General features: G+C 39.4%; 1 protein-coding gene across 1 annotated transcript in view; it reads left to right on the top strand.

Annotated features, from left to right (window-relative positions):
• LOC138762445 (microtubule-associated protein 2-like) overlaps window positions 1-25854 on the top strand; it is a 434932-nt gene that overhangs the window by 386321 nt on the left and 22757 nt on the right. Inside the window, exons 8-16 of the mRNA XM_069936203.1 lie at window positions 3455-3700; window positions 5274-9530; window positions 9736-9939; window positions 10206-10520; window positions 10962-11038; window positions 13057-13230; window positions 18184-18331; window positions 21753-21824; window positions 22248-22576. Of these exons, the coding sequence (XP_069792304.1) occupies window positions 3455-3700; window positions 5274-9530; window positions 9736-9939; window positions 10206-10520; window positions 10962-11038; window positions 13057-13230; window positions 18184-18331; window positions 21753-21824; window positions 22248-22576 (5822 nt within the window). The remainder of the gene's footprint in view (window positions 1-3454; window positions 3701-5273; window positions 9531-9735; window positions 9940-10205; window positions 10521-10961; window positions 11039-13056; window positions 13231-18183; window positions 18332-21752; window positions 21825-22247; window positions 22577-25854) is intronic.

Genomic DNA, 25854 nt, shown 5'->3' with positions numbered 1-25854 from the left:
AGGGACTCCAAAACCAGAGACTATAGGTTTAAGGAGGGATGGAAAAAATTTAAAGAGGTCCTGTGAAGCACATTTTTCAAAGATGATGGGCATATGGAATAAGTTGCCGGAAGAAGAGCTAATGCAGAGACAATTACAAGATTTAAAAGCTATATGGACAGATACATGGATATAAGAACATAATAAATACTAGCAGGAGTAGCTCATCTAACCTGTCAAGACTGATCCACCATTTAATAAGATCATGACTGATCTGGATGTGGACTCAGCTCCACCTAGCTGCCTATTCACATCACCCTTAATTTCCCTTAGTAATGCAACAGTCTATCTTAAATATATTTACTGAGGCAGCCTTTACTGTTTCCTTGGGCAGAAAATTCCATTTATTCACAACTCTCTTGGAAAAGTAGTTCTTCATGGAATTACATCAAAAATACAAGCATTGGCTGATTGGCAATGAATATTGGCAATTGAGTGTATGATTATAGGGATCCTATTCTGGTTGGCTGTTAGTGGTGTTCTACAAGGGTTGGTATTGGGGCTGCTTCTTTTTTATGTTGTATATAAATTATTTGGATGATGGAATAGATGGCTTTGCGGCTAAATTTACGGGTGATACTAAAATAGGTGGTGGGGAGGTGTTGCTGAGGATACCGAAAGCTGCAGAGAGACTTAGCGTATGAAATACTGTGTTGGAAAGTGTACGGTCATGAACTTTGGTAGAAGAAATAGACAGGCAGACTATTATTTAGATGGAGAGAATATTTAAAATTCTGAGGTGCAAAGGGACTTGGGAGTTCTCATGCAGGCTATCCAAAAGGTTAATCTCCAGGTTGAGTCATTGGTAAGGAAGATGAATGTGATGTTGGCATTCATTTCTAGAGGGATATAATAGGAATGCAATGTCGAGACTATTATGAAAAGGGGAGCATATGAGGAACGATCGCCAGCTCTTGGACTGCACACTTTGAAGTACATAAGGATGAGAGGGAACTTCATTGGAGGCATTTCAAATGCTGAAAGGCCTGGGCAGAATAGATGTGGCAAGGTTGTTTCCTATGATAGGGGAGTCTAGGACAAGCAGGCACAATTTCAGGATAAAATTGTGTCAATTTAAAACAGAAATGCGGAAAAATGTCTTTAGCTAGAGGGTCATGAGTCTGTGGAACATTGCCACAGGCAGCTGTGGAAGTGAGGTCATTGGGTGTATTTAAGGCAGAGATTGACAGGTATTTGATTCGTTAGGGCATCAAAGGACACGGGGAGAAAGCTGGAGTGTAGGACTGACTGGGAGGATGGATTAGCTAATGATAATTCTATGGAGCAGATTCCATGGGGCAGTGGGCCTACTTCTGCTCCTATATCATGCGATCCTGTGATTCTCATCTCTGTCTTAAATGTACTCTTTCCCCTCTTAAAAAAGGTAAAATTTTGAAAGGGATCATTAGGGACAACTTCTTCCCGCAGAGAGTAGTGAGAGTGTGGAATGAGCTGTCAGATAAGGTGGTGAAAAATTTGGATGGGTGCATGGATTGGAGGGGTCTGGAGGACAGTGGTCTGGGTGCAGGTCAATAGGACTGGGCAGAATAATGTGGTGTGACACAGAAGCATAGCGGTTGGTGCAGCGCTGTTAAAGTGCCAGTGATCTGGACCTGGGTTCCAATCCCACCTTGTCTGTAAGGAGATTGTATGTTCTCTCCACGTGTAAATGAGTTTTCCCCAGATGCTCCAGTTTCCTCTCACTGTTCAAAATGTATCAGGGATTGTAGGTCAATTGGGTGTGATTGGGAAGCATGGGCTCATGGGCAGATAGGACCTGTTACTGTGCTGTATGTCTACATTTAAAATTTTAAAGTTTAAACTTAAAGTTGGAACAGACTAGATAGGATGCTTATTTGTTGTAGTGTTCTGTTATTCTACTTTCCCCAAATCTTGAGACTATGCCCATGGTTAGCATTGTGGTTGGTGTAAAGTTAGCGCCAGCAACCCAGGATTGAATCCAGCATTGTCTGTAAGGAGTTTGTACATTCTCCTCATGTCTGCGTAGGTTTCCTCTGGGTGCTCCAGTGTCCTCCCACCCTTCACTATGTAGTGGGGTTATAGGTTAATTGGGGTATTTTGGCGGCACAGACTCGTGGGCCAAAAGGGCCTATTACCATGTGTCTAATTTAATTTATTTAAAAATCTAAATTTAAGTTCTTGCCTCATCTACCAGAGGAAACCATTTTCCTGCCTCAATCTTATTTATTCCTTTCATAATTTTATACATTCCTATAAAATCCTCACTCATTCTTCTGAATTCCAGCAATTTAATCCCTCCTCGTGGGCTAAGCCCCTCATCTCCAGAATCAACCTGGTGAATCTTGTTTCACCTGGACCCTGTACAGTTGCAGCAGAACCTCTCTACTCTTAAATTCAACCTCTCTCAATGAAGGCCAACGTTCTATTTGCCTGTTCAGTTATCCGTTGTACCTGAAAACCAGCCCTTTGTCATTCATTCACAGTACCACAAAGTCCCTCTGCACAGCATTTTTCAACCTTTCACCATTTAAATAATAATCTGATATTCTATATTTCTTTCCAACATGAAAGACCACACATTTATCAACATTGTCCTCTCGCTGCCAGACCCTTGCCCATTCACTCAACTAGAATCTCTCTGCAGACTCTCTGCAATTTCTGCACAATTGTCTTTCCCACTCAATTGAGTGTCAGCACTCTTCCAAATCATTAATGAACAGTTGTGTGTCCAACACTGGCCACTGTGGCACTCCACTCACCACTGATTTCCACCCAGAGAAACACCTGTTTATCGCAGTAGGAAAGGGATAGAATAGGAAAGTTTAGAGGAACATGGGCCAAACATAGATAAATAGGGACTAGCTCAGGAAGGCATCTTGGTCAGCATAGAAGATTTTTAATGCTGCATGATTCCAAGATATTGACACATGCAATGCAGTTAAAGATTTTGACCTGGAGTTAAGCAAGAAAGTCAGCAAATGGTGGGTTTGAGCATAATACACAAAAATGCTGGAGAAACTGAACGGGTCATGCAGCATCCACAGGATATAAAGGATAACAAACAATTCAACCCTGGGCCCTTCAACAGGTATGATGAATACCTGACAAAGGGCCCAGGCTCGAAACATTGATTACCCTTTACTTCCTGTGGATGTTGCATGACCTGCTGAGTTTCTTCAGCATATTTGCATATTGCATTTGAAGATTTTGACCTGTAAATATTTAAATTTATGATAAGCATTCACTTCAAGCTCACTTCTTAAATTCATACCACTGTAAAACCTTTCAAATGTTTGCAGGGAGACTGTGGCAGTGTACCAAGATTAATCTAATACTTGGACAAAGCAGAGCTGAAAGTGTCCCATTAAAGCTGTTACATTGTAGCATCTGTGTTGTCTTTTGTCCTGACATGTCCACTTCTTCCTTTGAGTAGAAGTTGTTGAAAGTCCAGCATCTGATGAAGAGGAACCAGCTGTAGCTCATGAGCAAGACCATATTCAGGAGCCTTGGTCTGCTGAGCACTTAGTGCAAGCAGAAGCTGTGGCCCAACCCTGGGATAACAAATGTGTGGAAGTCACATCATCATATGAAGACAGTGTACCAGCTGAAATTCCCAATGGAAAAGGCATGACTCATAGAGAGATTGAGTCCATGGAAGAAATGCCACCTTCTCTTGAAGGTGTGTCTTCCTGTTGACTTCCATGTAACAACAAATGCCTTTTGAGAATTTTCTTATTCACAAGTATTTTTTTGTTGCTGGTGGATGTCGCTTGAAGAATAATTAATGGAGCTTTTAAAATGCTTTGGCTGATCTGATGCTGGCTACAGGAGCAACAATAATTTCCCACCAATGTTGTTTACACTCAAGTGATTTTGTTTTCGTGATGTCACATGCTTGGCATTTGAGCTGATTTTTTTTTAATTGCACATAAGACTTTCCATTGCCTAAATGTTTGCCAGTTACATTGCTGATAGGTTATCAATTATTTTATAGCCAATTCACCTGCTTTCTCGTTATTAGGTTAACTAGTGATCAAAGGGTTTTTTAAGTTGCATTTTTATATTTTTAATTTGCATCAAGGATTATTTTAAAATGGATTGTTTTGCTTCATATTTTAGTACTGACATCTTGCATTTATTGTTTGATTCAGGCTGTGGCAAAGTGCAATCATCTTTATGTTGTCAGTGATGAGCAACTGGGATCAAATAGTTGCCATGAGGAATTATTTTTCAATTCATATTCACAGTTTTAGAGACGTGGTTTTGTCAAAAGATCACCCGTTGCAATACATGTGTGCAATGATGTGTCCATTTGTATAAAAATAGACTATCCACAGGATTCATGCCAGTACCATCCCACTGCATAGGTTCTAGATCTGACCTTATCCCCAGATTCCATTCAGATTCACCAAGAGCTACATCCAACACTAGCAAATCCCACCCCCATAAATTCTTCAAGTCCTGTTCCTTTTCTCTTTCAGAAAGCTTATCACTCCCAACTCTTTCAACTCCACCCATATTCTCCAATTTACTCCCCACGCATCATGCTCTCCTAAGTTTTGTGTAGGAATCAAACAACTTTCCTTATCAAAAGTCAGCCTTCCAAATCTGCATCTTCAATTTCAAAGTGTGAGGGAATAAAAAAAATACAACCACCAAGAATACAATTACAAAGATTGTACAACATATGGAAGAGAGAAAAACAGAGGGAAATAATGATTGTAATAACCATGGGAAGAAGTCAGTGACAAGAATAGTAAGAGAAAATAAATGGAAGACAAATGAGGAAATAAGAAGCAAACTTAATTGGATATATTAGGTCAACTTCAATGAAAGTACAAGAGAGAGAAAGAAAGATAATAAAGAACAAAAAGTATCCTTTCTTCCTTGACTAAATCATAGAAGATCAACTAATATATCCAATGAAGCTTTGATAGGAACATGTGGAACTAATATAGAAATTCATGTATTGTAATATTTAAAAATTTAGTTTGTACAGCCTATTCAGAGCTAGTATCAAATAAGGCACTCATAAAGGTAGTTTCATGTTAATTTTCTTTACAGCTACACTGCTAAGAATCAATAGAGGTTTTAGATACATTTTAGGTCCAACCCTAAATATTCTGCTCTAGATCTCAGCAGATTTATGCAATAAATCTTTATTCCACACACGAGTTTTGAGCAGGGGAAGATATAAGAGTGCTTTTGCAGATCATTGAGTTAATTCTATGCATGCAACCAAACTACTCTAGATTTGCTTACAGCCACGAAGATGGACAAGCTGTCAACAGGTGCAGAATCCTCTGTTGCTAGTGGGGGAAGACCAACGATGCATGAAGTGTCAATGACAGAGTTGAAAGATAAGACTGTTGAACAACGTGCTGAACAACAAATATCTGACCCGTTACCTTCTTCCACATTGGGTAAAGATTATGAAGCTCCCAGCAAAACACCAGGGGAAATCTCCAAGACACAGAATTCATTTCCAATTGCTGTTTTACAAACTCAACCTTTAGCTCCATCCATGAAGAATGAACCATGTCCAGAAGAGTTAGTTGCTTCTCATATGGAGACTGTAACTAGCCTTCATGAAAGCTCATTACAGTTCAATGCTTCCGAAGATGAGTGCACTTCTGTGGTGGCAGCAGAGAACATTGTTGCCCACATACAACCAAGCATGGCTCAGAAAACAAATGATACCATAAAACATCCATGCGCTTTATCAGAAATAACATCCAGCAAATTGGTTTTAGATAAAAATAAATTATCTTCACCGAGTCCTGACATTAAAGATTTATCTAAAATATCCAGTGCTGAAATTGCAGAGGCGAGTTGTTTGAAAGAAAAGGATATTTCTGTTACTGTCATAACTGATCAGGGTAATAAAGCAGCTTCACAAAAAGAGCCGTTGCTTGCTGGAATCGTTGAAACTGAAGGCAAAGATGTGTTGCATCAGCAAAAAATAGCAACTGAATCTGTTGCAAACACCGTTTGTGTCACTGAAGAGCAAGTCCCTCAGGGACTGGAAGGTGTATCTGAGGAATTGCATTTCGAGCAAACACTTAGAGGTGCTGACAGTGCAGTTACAGGCAAAATTGTAACTTCAGAATCTAAAATCCCAGATACAATAAAACTGGTTGAACATATAGGTGATGTATTTTCAATGCCAGAAGACAGATCAGAACATGGTGAATATAATGCTGTCAGAAGTGAAGAAAACATAGTGAACTCAAAGGGGAAAGTAGCAGTTGAAGAGAAAATTTCCAGTGCAATAGAATTATTGCCGACTGAGCCTTCTGAACATTGGCCTGAACAGCAAGTAACCAATCTTCCTTTTCAGGAAATAGGTAAAGCTGATCAAAAAGCAGAAATCTTGCAATTATCTGCTCAATCCTATGTGGACGAAGCTAATCGAAATGTATCAGACAGCATTCAGCCTTCCACAGGTAATACAAATGACAGTGTAAATAGTAGTTCAATGCTTGAAATGATTAAATCCAATCCATGTGTTATTGAGCAAAGTGTGGAGAAGATTCATGATACATCGACAAAAACTGAAGAAAAAAGCAATGACCAGATACTTTCCTCAGGGAAAGAATCTGAGCCCTTGGTGCCCACCTGCACAGATTTAGATATTATTTCAGAACAAACTGCAGTAATTTCTTCAATTAATCAAACAGAGCAAAGCAAAAAGACTGATGCTGCAAAGGCGTGTTCAAAAGATAGGACAAAGGTGGATCAACCAGAAATAAATAAATATTTCGAAACATTTGTTTCAAAAGAGGATGGGGCAAAAACTACTGAACCTCCTGGAGATGGTTATTATGAAATGACCATTACGGAGGAGAGCAGTTCAAAACTACCTCACGAAATGCTGCAGATCTCTGAGGGCCCAAGTGGAAAATCAAAGGTCGACCAGAATAAAGTTGAAACTAATATTTCAGCAGAGAGAATTCATTATAGCACACTTGCACAGTCATCACTCCCTGTTAATGAACAGGCTAAGTCCACCACAGGAAATGAAATTAATGTTCTTGCTGCTCATGGCCATGGAGAGATAGTGATTCCTCAGCCACCTGATTCAAGTGGCGATGTGAATACTTCTGAAGGATTACAGAAGCTAGTGCTGAATTTACCAACAACCATTTTAGATTCAATATCACTTGAGGTGGAAGCAGAGAGCCAAGGTCCACCAGAATCGTTGTCGCCACTGGCATCTGACATCCTTGCCTGCTCAAGGGGAATAAGCTTGGATGAATCAGCAGACTTTTTCCCCATCCCGACACCTGCTGAGGAGAAGCAGATTTGTTTTCCTATTGAAGTGGAAAAAGATAAAAGTGTGTCCACTCATGAGGAGAAATTAGTGCATGACAGCCCGAGTTTAGATCAACAATTCGCTTACTCCCGTGCTTTGAAGCATGATTACAAAAATGACAGTGTTGTAGTTCCTGACTTGCCTGAAATGTTGGATTTAGGAGTTAGTAGAAACAGAATGAGCTTTGAGAGCACAGAAACAGAGGTGGTAAGAAGAGCATCCTTTCCCACAGAATCTGCATCTGGCTCAGAGGCTTTAAGTGAAAGCATCAAACTAATCATTAAAAATGTTGGTCAACCAGAGGAAATGGGCTATTGTGTTTTCGAATACTCTGCTCCCTTACCCACTCCTGAGGAGGTTAAAAGCCCCCTGGAAGATGGAAGTATTTTCCTTCACAAAATCCGCACGGCTTCTCAGACAATTGACGAGGAAAGTATCAGGAGGCAAATAGATGCCAATCGGCATAAAGACGATTCACATTTTCCAATTGCCACCTTGTCAGAAGACACTGAGTTAAAAATAATGCCTATTTTGGAAGGACAATCAGAAATTAAAAAGGAAGAATCAATTTCAATCCTTGTTCCAGGCCAGGTTACTAAAACAGAGTCTGGACCTATTTGTCCATCTGATGTTCCTGAAATGAAAGAACTTGATCAAAATGAGGCTATAGATGCTCTAAGAATTGCAGTGGATTCTTCTATCAATAAATCTCTAGATTATTTTCCAGCTGAAATTACAGGACTAGAAGCATCTGCCAAACTAGAGACTGTGGATCCAAAACTCCCTGAAAAGGATGCTGCTGTTCAAGACGTTGCTCAGCCTAAGAAAACTTTAGATGATAGAGCCAAGCCTAGTTTGTCCAATAAAGTTACCGTTACTGTTTTGGAAATGGAGTCTGTAAGGTTTGGGAAAAGTATTTCTATACAGGAACCCACTCAAGCCAAGAAAGCATTTGAAGATAAGCCAAGGCCTATTTTGCCCAGACAGGACACTGTGCTGGATGTTGACATTGAAATGGACACAGATCATATATTTTATGAGAAACCTTCCATTCAAGTAAAAGTTCAATGTAACCAAGTTTTTGAAGTTGAAAAGGGGCCCTGTTTACCCTGCAAGGTTGCAGTGTCAGAATCTGTTCATCATGAAGAGACTGAGGAAGAAGATGCTTTAATTTCAGAAATGCCTCAACCCATGGAGCTGGTGGAAGATATGCCTATTTCACATGGTGAGGCTGCCTTAGCAGAAGCAAGAGTGGTAACTGACGTGGTTGATCCCAACATCTCGGAGATCCTTTCCCCTGTACTAAAAACCACTTCACCTGAGAAAATTATGCCAGACACCTCTCAACCTAGTCTGCTTAGTGAGGTTTCTGTTCTTGACCTTGGTGCGAAAATGGAACAAATTGATCCCATCTGTGGGACAATTGTCCCTGCATCAGAATCCGCTCCAATTGACAAAATAACAAAGGATGACAGGGAGCCTGGCTTGACCAATATTGAGCATCAAGAGGATTTGGAAGCAGTACACTTGGATGACAAAATAATGAAAAAGCCTACTCCGACCCAAGAATCAATTGAATCTGAGCGAACTGTAAATTTGGAAACTATGCCTGGTCTTTCCAGTGATGTCATTGAGCATACAGTCACTGAGCTCTTGGAGAATATAGAAGAGGAAGTTCGGACTGCTCCTTGTGAAGTTATTGAATCAGAAGTTTCAAAAGAACTTCTTGATTATGGAATCTCTGCTTTCGTGCAACAAGCAGCTGTCGAGGAGAAAACAAAAGATCATTCGCTGATCGAGGTCACAGTGCCAGAAATCGTTTTGCAAATGGACCTAACTGACTATGAAGTATCTAAAAATGTTGTTCCTGTGGAAGGAACTGAAGAGAGAGGAATTGTAGAATCTGTCGTTACAGTGGAAGATGACATTATTACAGTTGTTCAAACCACGTTAGAAGGAGAGGACATGGCCCACAGTGTGAGATTTGCCATCGCTGATGGTGAGGCTACTGATGATGTTTTCACACACAGTGAACAAACACAATTAGCCCGAGAACACATTCATGAAACTGCTGTAAAACCTGCTGAAATTGTGCTTATCCCAGAGAAGATCCAGATCCCAACAGACTTGAAAGAAGATGAGAGTATCGATGAATCGGTAATGGACACTGACAGCTTCTGGATGGATACACAAGGTGCCTGTAAAGCCTTACTAGCAATCATCCATAATGAGATAGTAAATTCTCTTTATTATGTATAAATTAATTAGTGCTATTTAGACTGTATCCTTTAATGTTACTGAGTTTTTAAAAGTAACAAATTCAGTTTATGCTTTTTTTCTTCTCCCTCATGATATTCCTATTGCCATTTAAAGTGATTTCTTGCACTTTAATTCTGCAGATGAAGAGAGTATCATAGTAGCACAACCCACTGCTGTCACAAAACAGGAGAAAGCAGAGAAGGAATTCAGCAGCCCATCTTTGGATAAACATAGGAAAGGGAAAGTGTTAAAAACTGCAAAAAACAGAACCTCTACACCTGAGAGAAAAATACTCAAAAAAGATGTCAGTGTTCTCTCCAAAGAAGAAAAAAAGAAAAGAAAAGGTTCATACAATGGAAGCAATTTTTATTGTCACTTGTTCCATTTTTGTGATGTGAAGTGTTTGTATTGTGCCCATGTAACAACATTCTGTTCTCTGCAAGATTTGGCTGTCGAAATGTTAGAGAATAAACAATCACAGGAAGTAGCAATATCTAATTTCCTGAATTGTTCTATCGTTTCCTCTGATAAAAAGTAGATGTTGAACATTCCACCTGACTCGCACTTTGTTCCTGTCCTCATATCTGCTCTTGTCTTTCCTTTCTAACAGTGTATAAGAAGTCTGAACTTGCTAAAAAAACAGAGATTCAGACCCGGTCTCCCTCCAGGAAAATCATATTAAAACCAGCTGTAAGATATCATAGACCAGCTCACGTTCCTTGTACTAAGCGGAAGCAGACAGGTGACTGTGTAAACACTGCAATGTGGCTGGCAAACATGGACTTTACTTCATTGCTGGACTGGCTTTTGTTTTTCCTGTGTTTTCTTTTCAAACATTGGGCTGTATTTGGCACTTTTCATTTTGTTTTTCTTACAGCTGTCATGGTCACACATGCTTGTCATGCACAAGCTTGCAAGTACAGTGGTCTTAACCTTGAAATGGTGGCATAATTCTTATTTGTGGGGAGTTTGTTTCGACTGCTGTGTGCTGGTGGGAAAGTGTTGCAGCCTGCATCATAATATCCATTTACATTAATTTTCTTGTTTTGAGGTATCCAGGGATAACTTGTATTACATGCAGTATTTGTTATCCATTTATGTTTTAAGACCTATATTAGCTTTACTTTAATAAAATACACCATAATACAACATTTATGTACTATTAACGTTTCCTCCCTATAGATATTCATTTATTTGTTAATTTGGACAATTTTGTGCAACATTATTTTGCTTCCCATTCTATACGATGGAAATTATATTGCATTCATCTTGCTTTCATGCACATCTCGACCTGTATCTTGATTAAAATGAAGCATCTTTCTGGTCTATAATTCAATGTTCTAATATTAATATTCCTTTTGTCTAGCTCCTGGAAGTGCTGAGGGTGCATATATAATAGATCAGAAATTTTCTGTTGCTAAGCAACCCAAGGAGCGGATGACAGTAAGTCAATCACTGATAAATGCACTCTGCACATGTTATGGAAGATGGGACAACTTGAACACTTGTTAATGATGTTTTTATTTGAAATATGTGTATATAAAAGGTACAGATATTTTTAAATTCTATGATTTATAGATTATGAAAATAACTAATTTTAAGTGTTTTTTGACTTTTTAAAGTTTTGGGCTGTTTTGAAAATTCCAGCTGTTCTAAATACAAAATCATTCAAACAATTCACGCAGGAACTTTAAAGTTTCTGCATCAATAGTCAATGAAACAATTTCTCTTTGGCCGTTTGTTATCTTTTGTATTCTTCCTTGTAGACATACTATTGATACTCTGGTGCTTGGCACTGGGTGGGGGGAGAGTGCAGAAGGGTAATGAGAGAAACTAAATTAGTATGATTAAAGAAGAAAACCAATAAATGGGGCATCACTGTGTGTGTCTTTCAATGCCAAGTGGGCTGTAACAGCATTGTGCTGGATAAGGAGCAGAGACCCAATTGAGACAGCTGTTCAGTGATAGAACCAAAATTAAAAGATGGAATAGGCTAGAGTAAGGCTGCTTTGGGGGAATTTTGGAGAAGGAGATCAATGTTATTGCAGATCCAGTCTATTTAAGGCTCCTTGCAAGAAGACTCTGGGTTTAGCAGTTGGTGATGAGTAATGTGAAACTAGTTTGGTGTCTTGTCATATGCATGATCTGTGCATGCTTGATTACTGTGTTGATGGCAGATGTCAGTTATTCTGGTGCTATTTATGAAGGACATGCTCACATAGCCAGGTCTTGGATTAAAGAGGGCCAAAAATCTAATAGTGAAATTGAATATACAAGCTGGTGGAATTGCCATTTCATGGATTAGGCGATGTGAATGTGCTACAATCTGAAGTTTGTGGGTATATATTTTATGGTTAGTTACTATCATTGACCATGGACTGATACAAGGGCCTCTTCTTACCTAAGCAAGGCTTCAAACCTTCAATAGTCTACTATCTAACATCTTGGAGACTATGCTGGAGAGAATGTTACATCATCTTTGCTCCAGTGACTCTTCAATGAGACAGGTTCCGAACCATAGCAACCTCTATTTTTGAAACAAAAAACATTCATGGCATCCCCAATTGCAAAGAATAACTTTAAAAAAAATTTTTTTTTAGAAGACTGTATGTATTCCAGAGCAAAAGAGTTCCTTTGATTTGTAAAGAACATTTAGGATTTCTTGAACTTCCTCATATCTATTGCATCAACTCTAATGAAAGTATTTAATGTAAAGTCACATCCAGCATTGAAGTTTTTGTGCATTACCATCCTAATTTTTCTTTGTAAAATTTTCAAAAGTATTTTTTTTAAATGCATATTTAACTTGTCTTTTTAATAGTTCAGTCGTTATCACAAATAATCCATTTTGTTATTTTATTTATTTCCTAAGGTACCCACAGCAGGATATGGAATTATTATCTCAAATATAATGCACGAGAGTATTATATAAAGTAAATTCATCTTCTCTTACATCAGTATAAACTTTGTTACTTTCATTGACCTCTGAACAATTGCTGCAATTAACTATTGATGCCAATATTAAGCCGATAACATGAATGCAGCATGAACCAAAGCTATAAAATGGAGAAGATTTGTGCTTCTCTGTGGCTGTACATCTTTGGACAGTTTACCTAAAACAAATGTTTTTAGAAATTAATCATAAAGGTCACCCTCATATGTATATATGAAAAAATGTAACATAATATGTTATGCAGAACACGGACACTTTTGGATGAGAAGGGGGAATGCACGTTTGTCATCTCAAATGACAGTATTCACTGAAACTGGTTGGAGATCCATAATAACATTGCTAGTACTGGTTCTGTTGCATTAAAGATGTTTGATATGTTCATTAGAATATTGGGGACATGTCATTACATATTTCTAATTTAAATTCTTATGTTTTAGTATTTTGTTCCATTTTTATGTTCATTGTCTTATCTTTTTTTTAAATTTGCTTTATATTTTCTCATGGCAAGAATTCATCTACACTAACAAAGATTCCTACCTCAAAATTATCTTCCCTCCTCCCTGAAAGACCCAAACCTGCTTGTTCTGCTGATAGAAAAGCCTTTATTGACCTAGTTTATTATCCCACACGAACCTCGCCTGCTGGCCCTAGAGACTCTTTGAATGAGCAACTTGTGAGAAAGGTAAGATGAAGTAACGAATGTCCATGACAATAGTTTTGCTTCTTACACGATGGTATTTTTACTTAGACTTGATTTTAAAAAAATGATACTCCTTTAGTTTTCTGCCGCTGTTATGATAGTAAAACATTCAGGCTTTTTTATCCATTAAATTTGCTCCTTATGCTAATTACACTAACCTTTGTTAAACTTTGAACCTAAAAGAGTTGACAACAATGAGGCTTTGTTTTACAATCATGCAGGCAGGTTTATTGTAAGGAGAACATTTCAAGACCAGGCTAGATTGTTTATTACTGAAGAAGAATCTAGTAATGATCTTGATGATGTTTCTGACCTGCAGCATTTCTAATTCTTTTTCTGAGCTCCTGCAGCAGGTTGCTTTTTACTTCAGATCCCAATATCTGCAGTCTTTTGTATCTCCAGTCTTAGTTATGTCCATAGTTGGTATCTCATCAGTAGAAAAGCAATAAAATGGCAGGGGGTGGGGTATGGGTGAGGGTACAAGAAATTTCAGCAACAGATTACTTGGTGCCCATATTCCAATCATAAATATATACCATTTCCAATATGTTAATAGCAAAGATCATCTAATATATTTTCAAGACATTTTTGCTAACATCGATGTCAGGCAATTCATTTAAATTGGTTAGAACTTGAATTACAATTTTTGCCATTTTAACTAATCTATTTACTTTTTAGATTGCCACTAGTTTCTGTGCAAATCATTTTTGATATGAAAGATGAGTTGTTGTAATTTTGTGTGAATTCAAGTAAAATAGAAACAAATTTCAATGATGTTGCAAGCAAAGTTAATTCGACTCACAAAATTGTCTCCTTGAATGAAAACTCTCAACAAACATGGCAGGGTCTGTGGGAAAAGAAACTATTAATCTTTGGGCCAAGCACCTTTCACCTTCACAAACTGAGCAGTTATTGTTTTGATTTTGAATGATCTTGACCCCATCATAATATTAACACTGATAATACTACATTTTCAATAATACCCATAAATGAAATTTTACAACAGCATTACATAATTATGGACTCTATTTGTAATTTGTTCAATTTTTCAGGGTAACTTTTAAATATAGTAACTTTCATATATATAATATTGTAATAAATGCACAAAGAGACATTTGTCATCTGCCTATTGAGGCAGTTAAAAGTTTTGGGAAGCAATTGAAAAATAATAGAGCAATTTGGAGAAGAGCTAAAGGTTTGTCCATTAACATGTGATTCAGAAAAATTTCACCAATGTTTAATTAAAATTATTAATCAGGAGTCAGAAATAGAGAAGTGCAGATCTGATGCAGAGAGAGAGAGAGAGAGAGAACACTGGAGAAGGTTAAAGCCAGGGAAGGCTCAGGGCCCAGAGGGATTTTAGAACAAGTTTGAGAATTTTAAAGCAGTACGCAAAAGTACTGGGGAACCTCAAGAGGTCATGCAACATCAATAGGAAGTAAAGGATTGCCAACATTTTGGGCTGAGCCATTTGTCAAGGTATGAGCAAAAAGCTCATATGAGCAGACGTCTAAATAAAAAGTTGGGGGAGGAGAGGATAGGAGAGAGAAAGGGGCAGGGGGAGGAGTACAGGCTAACAGATAAGAGGTTATTGGTAGATACAGGTGGGAGGGCAACAGAGACAAAATGCTGAGAAGGAGAAGGGGGTAACTTAATGGAGGGGGAAAGGAAGGGGTGTGGAACTGGAGGAAAGGAGATGAATAGGGAAGAGGGAGTCTTGGGAGAGGGGTTTAACAGAAACTGGAGAAGTCCATGTTAATGGTGTCTGGTTGGAGAGTGTCCAGACAGAATATTAGGTGTTAGAATTTGAAACTTGATGACATGTTTAATTGCAAACCACCAGATCAAGGATAATGAACCTGGTGAATAGGATCTACAATTTAGGACAAATGAATCATGATTGGATGAAGTGTTCCAAAGGAGAATCAAAAGACCAAGTTGAATGATGTGGTGGCAAAGTTAATAGCAGGTCTTCGTGATGGTGTTTAATTGTGGTTCAAAGCTTCCATTGGCATCAGATAAGCCATCAAGTGTTTGAACATGATGACTATGCTTTAGACTTTTGCCAAGAAGTGAAATGATTGTGGCTATACATAGACCAAATTTTTGTGATGGAGACAAAGGCCATAACTTTGATATCAAGATTTTGTTAAAGGACATTAATTTCTAAACAGTATTGTATCAAACACTTTGGAGATAATGGAGCAGTGATGAATTAAAGTTGGATGTCAGCTGTACTGGTGAGTAAACTAGGTAAAGTGTATTTGGTGCTGCCAACGAGAATAATAATTATGGGCATCAAAAATTTATCTTGGTGGACACCAGAGATATTGTCTCAGAAGTAGGGCATGAAACTGATGTGGTTCATTGCTGTGATGCAAATTACTACACTTCATATAATATCTGAATGCAAACTATGCACATTAAATTAGCAATCTTCTCGTGGGAATCAGAAGCAAATGTGGTGAAAATGGGTATTTTTATGTTTTGGTAGCACCAAGAATTCTAAATAATTATAAACATGGAATAATGCTAATGTTTGTTAAGTCATGTCCATAAGGGCATGGGGCTAAACTTAAGTATGATAATTTGATGACCAGATGCACAGGAAGATTTGATCAATATATATCCAGAATAGGTTTATTATTTTGATGATGCAGTTAGCCAACACATACATTTGGGAGGAAAAGCAAAATTAAATGGATTACAATTGGAATTTAAAGTACTAAACCTTTTTAGAAACACTTTGGAGATTGTTCTTTTTAAAGAGATAGTTTTAAAAATGTCCAATAGTTGATAGCTGTAGATGGTGGTAAAATTATTGTTTTCTCTAATCTCCTTGACAAGACTTAAGATTTGACCTTAAGTTAGAGATAGGCTATCATAAGGGTTTTTGGAAAGAATTGGTAGAGGCAGGCACAATTGTAATGTTTAAAAGACATTTAGACAGCAACATGGATAGGAAAGGCTTAGAGGGATACAGACTTGTCACAGGCTAATGGGATTAGCTTGATTGATGTGGACAAATCGGGCCGAAGCACCTGTTTCTGCGCTCTAGAACTCTTTGATTCTAAGCCTGCTTAATTATTTAGGAAGACCATAGCTGATCTAATTCTAATTTATGTTAGCTCTTTGCTCAACAAGCAACAGTAGCATAAGATTCTGTTACCATATCTTCAGAGGAAGCACTGTAATTCGGGTTATTTCATTTGAAAATGTTGTTAGATAAAATGAGATAAAGCATTACTTCACATTGGAACTGTGGATCCTGACCTGAGATGAAGTCTGTGTGGAGTTTGCATGTTCTCCCTGTGACAGTTTCCGCAGGGAGCTCCAGTTTCCTGGAGTAAAAAAATCCCTTTGTCTATAACTTAGTCAACTCCTAAATTTTTAACAGTGACCCTTAGGTCTAGCTCGACCTACAAGAGGAAACATCTTCTCCACATTCATCCTGTGAAGTTGTTCTGATGAGATGGCTTGAAGAAATGGTTCTGTTTTCTTTCAGATGGAAGTAGAGCTAATTCTTCCTTAGTTTCCTGCATTCAGACTCCATTTCATTTTGAACAAAGGAGATGCATCTATTTTCTAATCTCACAGGACTTCCCAAAGTCTTTCTATTTTTAAGATTGAATGTGATGTCCATCGGGACCAGGGCAATAGTTAGCCCACAGCTCCAACAGTTTTCTCAGTCCCACTTATCTGTTGATGTCAAGATTTGACCTCTCTTAAAATTCTTGATTTTTAGGTACATTATCGTGTAAAAGTCAAATTTTCTAGGCCATTTTTAATGTTAAATTTATGGGGTTGAATATTACATGGATACTGCTTTTGAGGAGCTGAAAGTCACTAGAATCCAAAATACTGTATCAGTAGCAGACGTTCAAGTGACCTCTTAACAAATGAAGAACAAAACCATGATGAATTAAAGTAATAATACACAGTTGCTTATCAAAACACAAAGTCCAACCAAAACCATACATAAGGTTTCGTAGTTTTTAGTTGTATTTTCCTATACTTCCTCTTTTGTTCGTATCCATCACATCCAACAGACTAGCTTAGTGAAATCTGTTTAAAGCTCATAATTACAGTATATTACCAGTACCTACTGTAATACTATGCACATGGCTGAAAGTGTACTGTTCCTGCTCGCATCACAGGGTCGACCTTTACTTGAGATACTGTACATGGAAAATTCCAGATCTTTTAGCCAAAAATAAGGAATTGGTTTCAACATGAGATTGACCTTCACACGAGTTTCTGGGAATTATTTGTTTAGTGAGGAAGGGTTAATTTATCCGTCATGTCATTCACTCTCAATCCACCTTGTTTCTGAAAACATCATTATATTACATCAAAGCATGGACAAAATACTAGAAAATCACTTCTTAAAACAGGAGAAATACTTTTTCATTTAAATTTCACTGAATATTTTCTGTTCGAAGTAGAATTTTCATGAAGGTGGTTGTGAACTGCAGTAAACTAAATTCCCTTGGAAATATGCTGATGCTTGTAATCTGTGCTGAATGCGCAGTAAGTTGTAAAATCACCTGCCCTTTAGCAGCACTGCCTAACACTGAGCTGTAATTTATTACTGATGTGCTTCGAGATGTAAATCTTTGCTGGTGTATGATAAACGCTGTAATGTGGAGTTTTATAGTTTTACTTTAGTCATCAGTGTTAGTTTACCCATTATTATCTGTCCAATCCTTTGGAATAGAGAAAGGACTTTTAAAGCCTCAACATGCTTTAATTGCAGTTTGTGTGCACCATTTGGAAGGTATAGGGATATGGGTGGAAGTGGGAATAACTTGTGGAGATTAGACAACTTATACCCTTGGGAACAGATGCTTCGCCCCATTTCAAGTTATTGTTAAAAGCATTAAGAATGTGGCATGGAATTGCATAAGATAACATGACACACCTTGCTCTCTGCAGGATACCACCGGGAGGAGCCCAGAGAAGCGTTCAGCTTTGCCGAGACCTTCTTCCATTTTGACTGCACGACGAGCTCCACCAGAAGAAAAGGATGCACATTTTGTTCCAGCTACAAGCCCAGTTTATTCTGCACCAAGGCGACCAACAAGTTAGTTTTCATATTTCTGTTTGAAACCTCAAAGATGACATTGTTTTTGAATCCTGGGCATCACATTGAGTTTTCGATCATGTAAGATCTGAGCCTTATGTTTTTTGAAGATCTAACCAGTGAAGACCATCATCACAAATATGTTCTTTTTATCCTGCTTCCAAGGTAGACATTTTATTTAGTGTGGCTCTTTGTGCCCTTAATTGCGTTTTATGTTCTGAACTAAAAAAGGAAAATGGAAAAATCGAAAGTCCCATAGAATGTAACTTTAAAAGTGATTCACTTGTCATATGTTGATATTTGAGCTGTTGTATATTTATTCAAGAACAAATCAATGTTCAATTTGCACAACTATTAAATCTTGTTAACTGTGACTTAATGACAACAAATGAGGTGGGATACAAAGCGAAGTAGTGCAGTGCTGGAAGCCTGAACCGGAATGGGTACAACGATATGATATGACAGGCCTCCTCTCAGAATTGCAAATTGTAACTGGTGTTAAATCAAAGTAAATGGGGAAGAGTGGAAGGGACACAAAAAAAGGTCCATGATAGGCTTGGCAGATGTGACTGTAAATGACAGCTGGGATGGAAAACAAAGAAATATGGCAACAAGAGAAGTTGAGAATGAAGGGATGGGCCAATTGCTGGTGCAGATATACCTCCAAAAATGGAAATGCTGTTTCTGTTCAGAACTCGCTGTTGAACCTAAAAGACATTGCAGTGCTATAATTGAAAAATAAGTTGTGGCTTTTGCAAGTTTCAATTCGGCTGGGTAGATCACCATAGGAATCCAGAGACAAAGAGGTCAGAGTGAGTACTGGGTGGGAAAACTGAAAGTTCACTATCGTGCTTGAGGACCAAATGGAGGTTCTGTAACTTTATCACCTGATCAGTATTTTACTTGACCTATATTGTCAGCATAGAATTCAATATGTCCACTTGAAAAACTGCAGTGAAGAATGTGTGAGGGAAGGACAATAGGAAGGGAACAGGTAAAGGGACTCTATCATCCCGAATTCCCCAGGAACAGACATTTGGAACTGGAGGAACATTTTTGGTGATTGGCATGCGGACAAACTATTATGGGGTCAATTATTCCCTTTAAACTATGAAAGCAGAGGAAAGAAGAAGGTGATTTGCATAGTTACGTTATACTGGAGGTGACAGAAGTGGAGAAGAATGATTTTTTTTGCTGTAGCGTACTATGAATAGCAAGTAAGGATAAGGGCAATCCATTTGTATTTCTGGGAAAGAGCAAAAGCGTAGGGATCTTGATCAATCATATGGAATGGCAATAAAGCATTTTTAGTAAAGAAGTTTCATGTTGGAGTACTCATATAAAGGTGGTGTAGTCAAAGAATATGCAGAAATTCTGAAACAACTGAAAGAATATAAGTTTGTAGATGACACAAAGATTGATAGAGCTATGAACAACGTAGAGAACTTTGAAAAGATATAGGTAAGTAGAGTCATGGGCAGGTGGAGTTTAATCCAGACAATGTAATGTTACACTTTAGGAGATTAAATGTATGATTTAAGATTCCTTTATTGTCATATATTAATACACAAAATTCATCAACATTCCATGCTGAAAAGGCACACAAAGATGTACCACTGGCATAGCACAGTGTCCCCAAAAAGAAGTAGAGAAGCAAAAGAGAGTCCCTTCAGGAACACAAAATGTCCGTGGATTCACCTCCACACTTCTGCAGCCACACAGTCTCCTGTCCGATCCATTGGAAAACCTGAACTTCCAGTTACAAACCTCCAATGTGATCAGGAAGCTTTTGGCACCAAAGGCCCCTTCGGGAGCCCTTTTTGTCCTCAGCACCCTCTTGAATCCCTGTCCTGACTTTCCCAATAACTGGTTCCCACAAGCCGGCCTTCAGCCTGGATGAGTGATTCAGCTGCTGAGCCCCTCTCTGGTCTACTGCCATAATGTCCTTCCCTGTAGGGTCATCTCCCAGGCAAGGGTAGTGGAAGAAGTAGTTACAATAGCAGCATTTAAGAGGCTGTTAGATAGATTTGTGATTATGTAAGAAATGGAGGGAATGGATTAAGTGGAGGCAGCAGAGATGTAGTTTAATTTGGCATCATGTTTAGCACAGACATTGTGGGTCAAAGGACCTGTTCCTGTGCTGAGCTGTTCTAATTGAGGATCTAAGAATGATTAATTAAGATTCTTAGAGAAGAATCACAGTTTGAGTTGTTAGCAAAATGATCTTTAGCCTACACTTGGACTTACATTTCAACTTTTCCCAAGTACATCACCCGGCCACTATTTTCTTTAAGTACAATAATTCAGATGAAAACATTAAATGTAAAAAAGGATAATAAATAAAGATGCAAGGATATCAGTGAAACACAAAAGGTCTGCAGATGCTGTGATTGTAGTCAGAACACAGAAATTGTGAAGTTACTCATCTGGTCTCGCAACGTCCATAGGAGATAAAGGTGTATTACTGATGTTTCGAGCCTGAGCCCTTCCTCAAGGTATGGGTTTGTAGTGGAGAATCCTGGTTGAAGAAGCAGGCATGGAGATGGAGGAAAAGGAAGAAGAGTTCAGCATCATGTGTGTGCAGAATGCATTGAGGTGTGGATAAAGAGGGTGAGGAGGATGGGGTGGATCAGGAGGTGGGGGGTGAGTAAGCAACAGGCCCAGTTGTGAGGTCCTCTGGGCCAGAATGAGAGTTTGTATTGGTGGCTTGGTTCTCTCGGCTGCTGAGGTGAGGATGAGAGTTTGTATTGGAGGCTTGGGGTGAGGATGAGAGTTCATGTTGGAGATTTGGACCTGTAAGCCATCAGTGCACGATGGAAGCTCAGTCCTGTGGGTTGCTGAGGCTGAGGTGGAGACCTACATCACAGGCTCGGTCCTGTGAGCCACTGGGGTCGAGGTGAAGACCCTCATCAGAGGCTTGGTCTTGTAGGTAGCCAGGGCCAAGGTAGAGACGTGACTGAAGCTCGGTCCTATGGGCCACTGGGGCTAAGGTAGAAGATCATGATGGAAGCTCGGACTTGTAGGTCACCTTTCCTCTTATCGTATCCAATTAACACTTTTTGTCTATTTCTCTGTACTCCTCCCCCTCCCATTCTTCCCCCTTTCATTCCCCAGCCTTTAATTCATGCCTTGAAGGAGGGCTCAGGCCTGAAACATGGACGCTGTGAAACCAACTGAGTTCCTCCAGAATTTCTGTATTTTGAATGCGAGGATATCAGATCGGTCACGCCTGAGAACACAGAGACACAAGTCTTTACGTGATCTGAACAAGCCAGTTTCTAGAACAGAATTTGAAAAAATAATGTAAACTAGTATTCAGTGTACAAATTACAAACAAAATGATCAATTACCCCTTTTCTTCATTGCTTACTTGATATAAATGCCCTCATTCATATTTTGTCTGTTCTTTACCCCCATGTAGCAATAAGAACTGAACCTAGAAATGACCAAAGGGGTCATGGGATGACCAGATCGCGAGCACATGCAAATACAGGTACTCTGTAGTCAATGGTGGTTCTACCCTACTGAATATTTTGTAAAATGTACCTACCCTTTATTGCAGCTCACATGGAGCACTCAGAACCATGACTGGATGGATATCACGGTCTTTTATTTTCAGTTGCACAGAGCACTGATAAACTTCCAGAGTTTGGTCCACAAATCTATTGTGGGCTAAGAAATAATACCAAAATACAATTTCAAATCTTTGGCTATCCAAATGTAATGATCAAATTGTGCATCTGTGGGGAAATGCTTATTTAACCTATTCATCAATATTGCATAAATTCTCATGAAAGAAGCATTGATTTTCATTATGTACTCTGAATGATTATATTTCAAGGCATGTATAAGTGATATGTTTCTATTTTATATAGTACATGTATATATGTATATACATCATGTATATTTTTCAAAGGCTCTGAATCAGCGCGCTCCAAGTCAGCAAGAAGCGGCACTGTCACGCCATCCACTCCTGGATCTACTGCAGTTACGCCGGGCACACCGCCCAGTTACTCCCGCACGCCAGGTAGCCGGACTCCCCGCACTCCCGGAACACCCGGCACACACAAATCTCCCATTCTTGTGCCCACAGAAAGGAAGGTGGCCATTATCCGCACTCCTCCAAAATCTCCCCTTACTCCAAAGCAGCTCCGCGTTATCAACCAGCCAATGCCGGATCTGAAAAATATCAAATCCAAAATTGGATCAATTGACAACCTGAAGCATCAACCAAGAGGAGGGCAGGTATGAAACTAGAGCATTTGTACTTCTGTCAAGTGTGCTATGTGATTTAATGATAGTATTTAAGCAGAACTTAATGTTGGGAAAGAAAAATCCAGCCTTAAACTTTCAATTAATTCACAGCATATTTTATTTCTATAATTGTGTCCTTTAATTTCAAATCATTGTATTGTAGTCATCCTAATACGTGTATTGGACTTGTTGTATGTTTGGGGGGGAGGGGGTGAGGGGGTGAGAGATGTGGCCTGGGAGCCAAGGGGACAGCAGCCCTAAAACAAAGTTTGGGAACCACTGGTCTAGATGCTTTAGAGAGGGTGCAGGGGAGATGTAACAGGATGTTGCCTCGATTAGAAAACGTGTCTTTTGAAGCAAGGGTACAGAACTTGGCCTTTTCTCTTTGGTGTGACGAAGTGTGATTTTAATAGAGGTATATAAGATTATGAGGGGGTTTAGATAGGGTGGGCATCCAATACCTTTTTCCCAGGGTGACAATAGCAAATACCTGAGGACATCTGTTTAAGGTGAGTGGAGGAAAGTTTTGGGGGGTGTCAGAAGAACATCTTTTACTCATAGAGTGGTGGGTGCCTGGAATGCATTGGTGCCTGGAATGCATTGCCAGGGATGGAGGTGGAGGCTGATACAATAGGGATATTAAAATGACTCTTAGATAGGTAAGTAAAATAAAGGGTTATTTAAGGGTGTGAGGTGGGGAAGGATTTGATTGTTGTGGAGTATAATTTGCATAGGCCAGCACAACATTGTGAGCTGAAGGGCCTTTAGTGTTAGTGCAATGTTCTATGTTTTATGTACCATATCTTCTTCTTTCTTTGGCTTGGCTTCGTGGACGAAGATTTATGGAGGGGTAATGTCCACGTCAGCTGCAGGCTCATTTGTGGCTGACAAGTCCGATGCGGGACAGGCAGACACGGTTGCAGCGGTTCCAAGGGAAAATTGGTTGGTTGGGGTTGGGTGTTGGGTTTTTCCTCCTTTGTCTTTTGTCAGTGAGGTGGGCTCTGCGGTCTTCTTCAAAGGAGGTTGCTGCCCGCCGAACTGTGAGGCGCCAAGATGCACGGTTTGAGGCGAGATCAGCCCACTGGCGGTGGTCAATGTGGCAGGCACCAAGAGATTTTTTTAGGCAGCCCTTGTACCTCTTCTTTGGTGCACCTCTATCTCGGTGGCCAGTGGAGAGCTCGCCATATAACATGATCTTGGGAAGGCGATGGTCCTCCATTCTGGAGACGTGACCTACCCAGAGCAGTTGGATCTTCAGCAGCGTGGATTCGATGCTGTCGGCCTCTGCCATCTCAAGTACTTCGATGTTGGAGATGAAGTCGCTCCAATGAATGTTGAGGATGGAGCGGAGACAACGCTGGTGGAAGCGTTCTAGGAACCGTAGGTGATGCCCGTAGAGGACCCATGATTCGGAGCCGAACAGGAGTGTGGGTATGACAACGGCTCTGTATACCCTAATCTTTGTGAGGTTTTTCAGTTGGTTGTTTTTCCAGACTCTTTTGTGTAGTCTTCCGAAGGCGCTATTTGCCTTGGCGAGTCTGTTGTCTATCTCGTTGTCGATCCTTGCATATACAATGTGAATAACTTAGATGATTTGACTGGTGTTTTTTCTTCCCAGATTAAGGGAAACTGCTGGTATAGATAGAGAAGGTTTCTGCCCTTGCCTCAGGTTATATGCACTGAAGTGCTCATATATGTCTTTGTGTTTTGGAATTTTTTAATTTATAAATTTTCAAACTGTTTCCAGTAATCAATTACAAATTAGAGTTATCAATTATATACAAAATTTTCCATGGAGTCCGAGCCATTTTCCCTCTTCTCCCACACTCAACAGTCCATAGTTACGCACAACATTCAAGACACCCACAACAAAGGTAGGGAGCACATCAGGGATTTGTCACGGCCCGACACCCAGCACTTAGGCTGTTGCATTTTTCTTGACTTTACTTAATTGGTAGAAGGATAGATGGGGAAGGCAGGATGGCGAGACACGCAGGACCACACTGTGACTGTGCCCCTATATAATTTAAATATGGTTACCAATTTTTTTAGGAAGGTGTTATATCTTTTCCTTAAGTTATAGGTAATTTTCTCCAGGGGAATACAACTTTGCATTTCTGTATTCCAGTACGCAATGTCCAAGTAGGAGTAAGATTTCCAGGTAGCTGCTATGCAATTCCTGGTCACTGCCAATGCGATCATTACAGATTGGATTTGGAATTTGGACAGCTTCATCTTAAGTCTTGTGTCCATCATGTTTCCTAATAGGAACGGCTCTGGGTCCTATGATTCTTTTTCTAGGACTTGACCTAGTTCAACCCAAAAGGTCTCACCTTGGTACATGTCCAGGTTGTGTGCACAAATGTTCCTGTCACAATGCCACATCTAAAGGTTTGGTCTGAAATTTCTGGTTTAGCCTTATTCAACTTTTGGTGATGAAAAATATATCTGATGGAAAACATTATACTGCACCAGCCTATATCGTGCATTAGTAATCAGTCATGCTGCTCTGACACAGGTCTGACCAGCACTGCTCATCAATTGTTGTTCCTAAGTGTGACTCCCACATTTGCCTTGATTTTTGAAGGTTCATTTTAGGGCTTTCTGCTTGGAGTAAGAAATACATCACCGAAATAAACTTCCATGTATTTCCCTTTCGAACCAGGGTCTCTATGTTACTGCAATTCAGTAAGGTTATGGATGGACCTAATTTGTCCCACAAGAAAGATGTTATCTGAAGGTAGCAGAGGAACATCTTACTTGACAAGTCATATTTATTTCTGAGTTGCTCAAATGACATTAGATGACCCGCTTGTAACAGTCTTCAATATACCTGACCCCTTTCAACACCAGCTGTCCAGAATCTTCCTGTCCACTGTCAATGTGACTATTCTATTTGAAGTCATGGCCATTTTTAGGGACAGCCCCACTTTAGACCCTACATATTGATTAATTTTGTTCCATTTATAAACAATGTTTTTTAATATGGAGCTCTAGCGGCCTGCGTCCCACTCCAGTCGTTGAACATGACGATTGGGCAGACAGCATGCGGGTTGAGATGCCCACTCCCATAGGCCGCAAGAATAGCAGTCAAATTGGCCAATTACAGTCAGCGGATCACAGGGGGTCCAATCTGGGTCGCGCATCTAGGACAACCAATCAGCAGCTGGGCTCGCTCAAGCCATGCCCCGGTGGTGACATGGCTGGCTGCCTATAAAAGGCAGAGCTGCAGCCCAATAAAGTCAGTGTTGATGTGTGAGTCTTCTTTC

Source organism: Narcine bancroftii, chromosome 4 (genome assembly GCF_036971445.1).
Source record: "Narcine bancroftii isolate sNarBan1 chromosome 4, sNarBan1.hap1, whole genome shotgun sequence".
NCBI classification, from domain to species: Eukaryota; Metazoa; Chordata; class Chondrichthyes; order Torpediniformes; family Narcinidae; genus Narcine; species Narcine bancroftii.
This window is presented reverse-complemented; position numbering and strand designations above follow the sequence as displayed.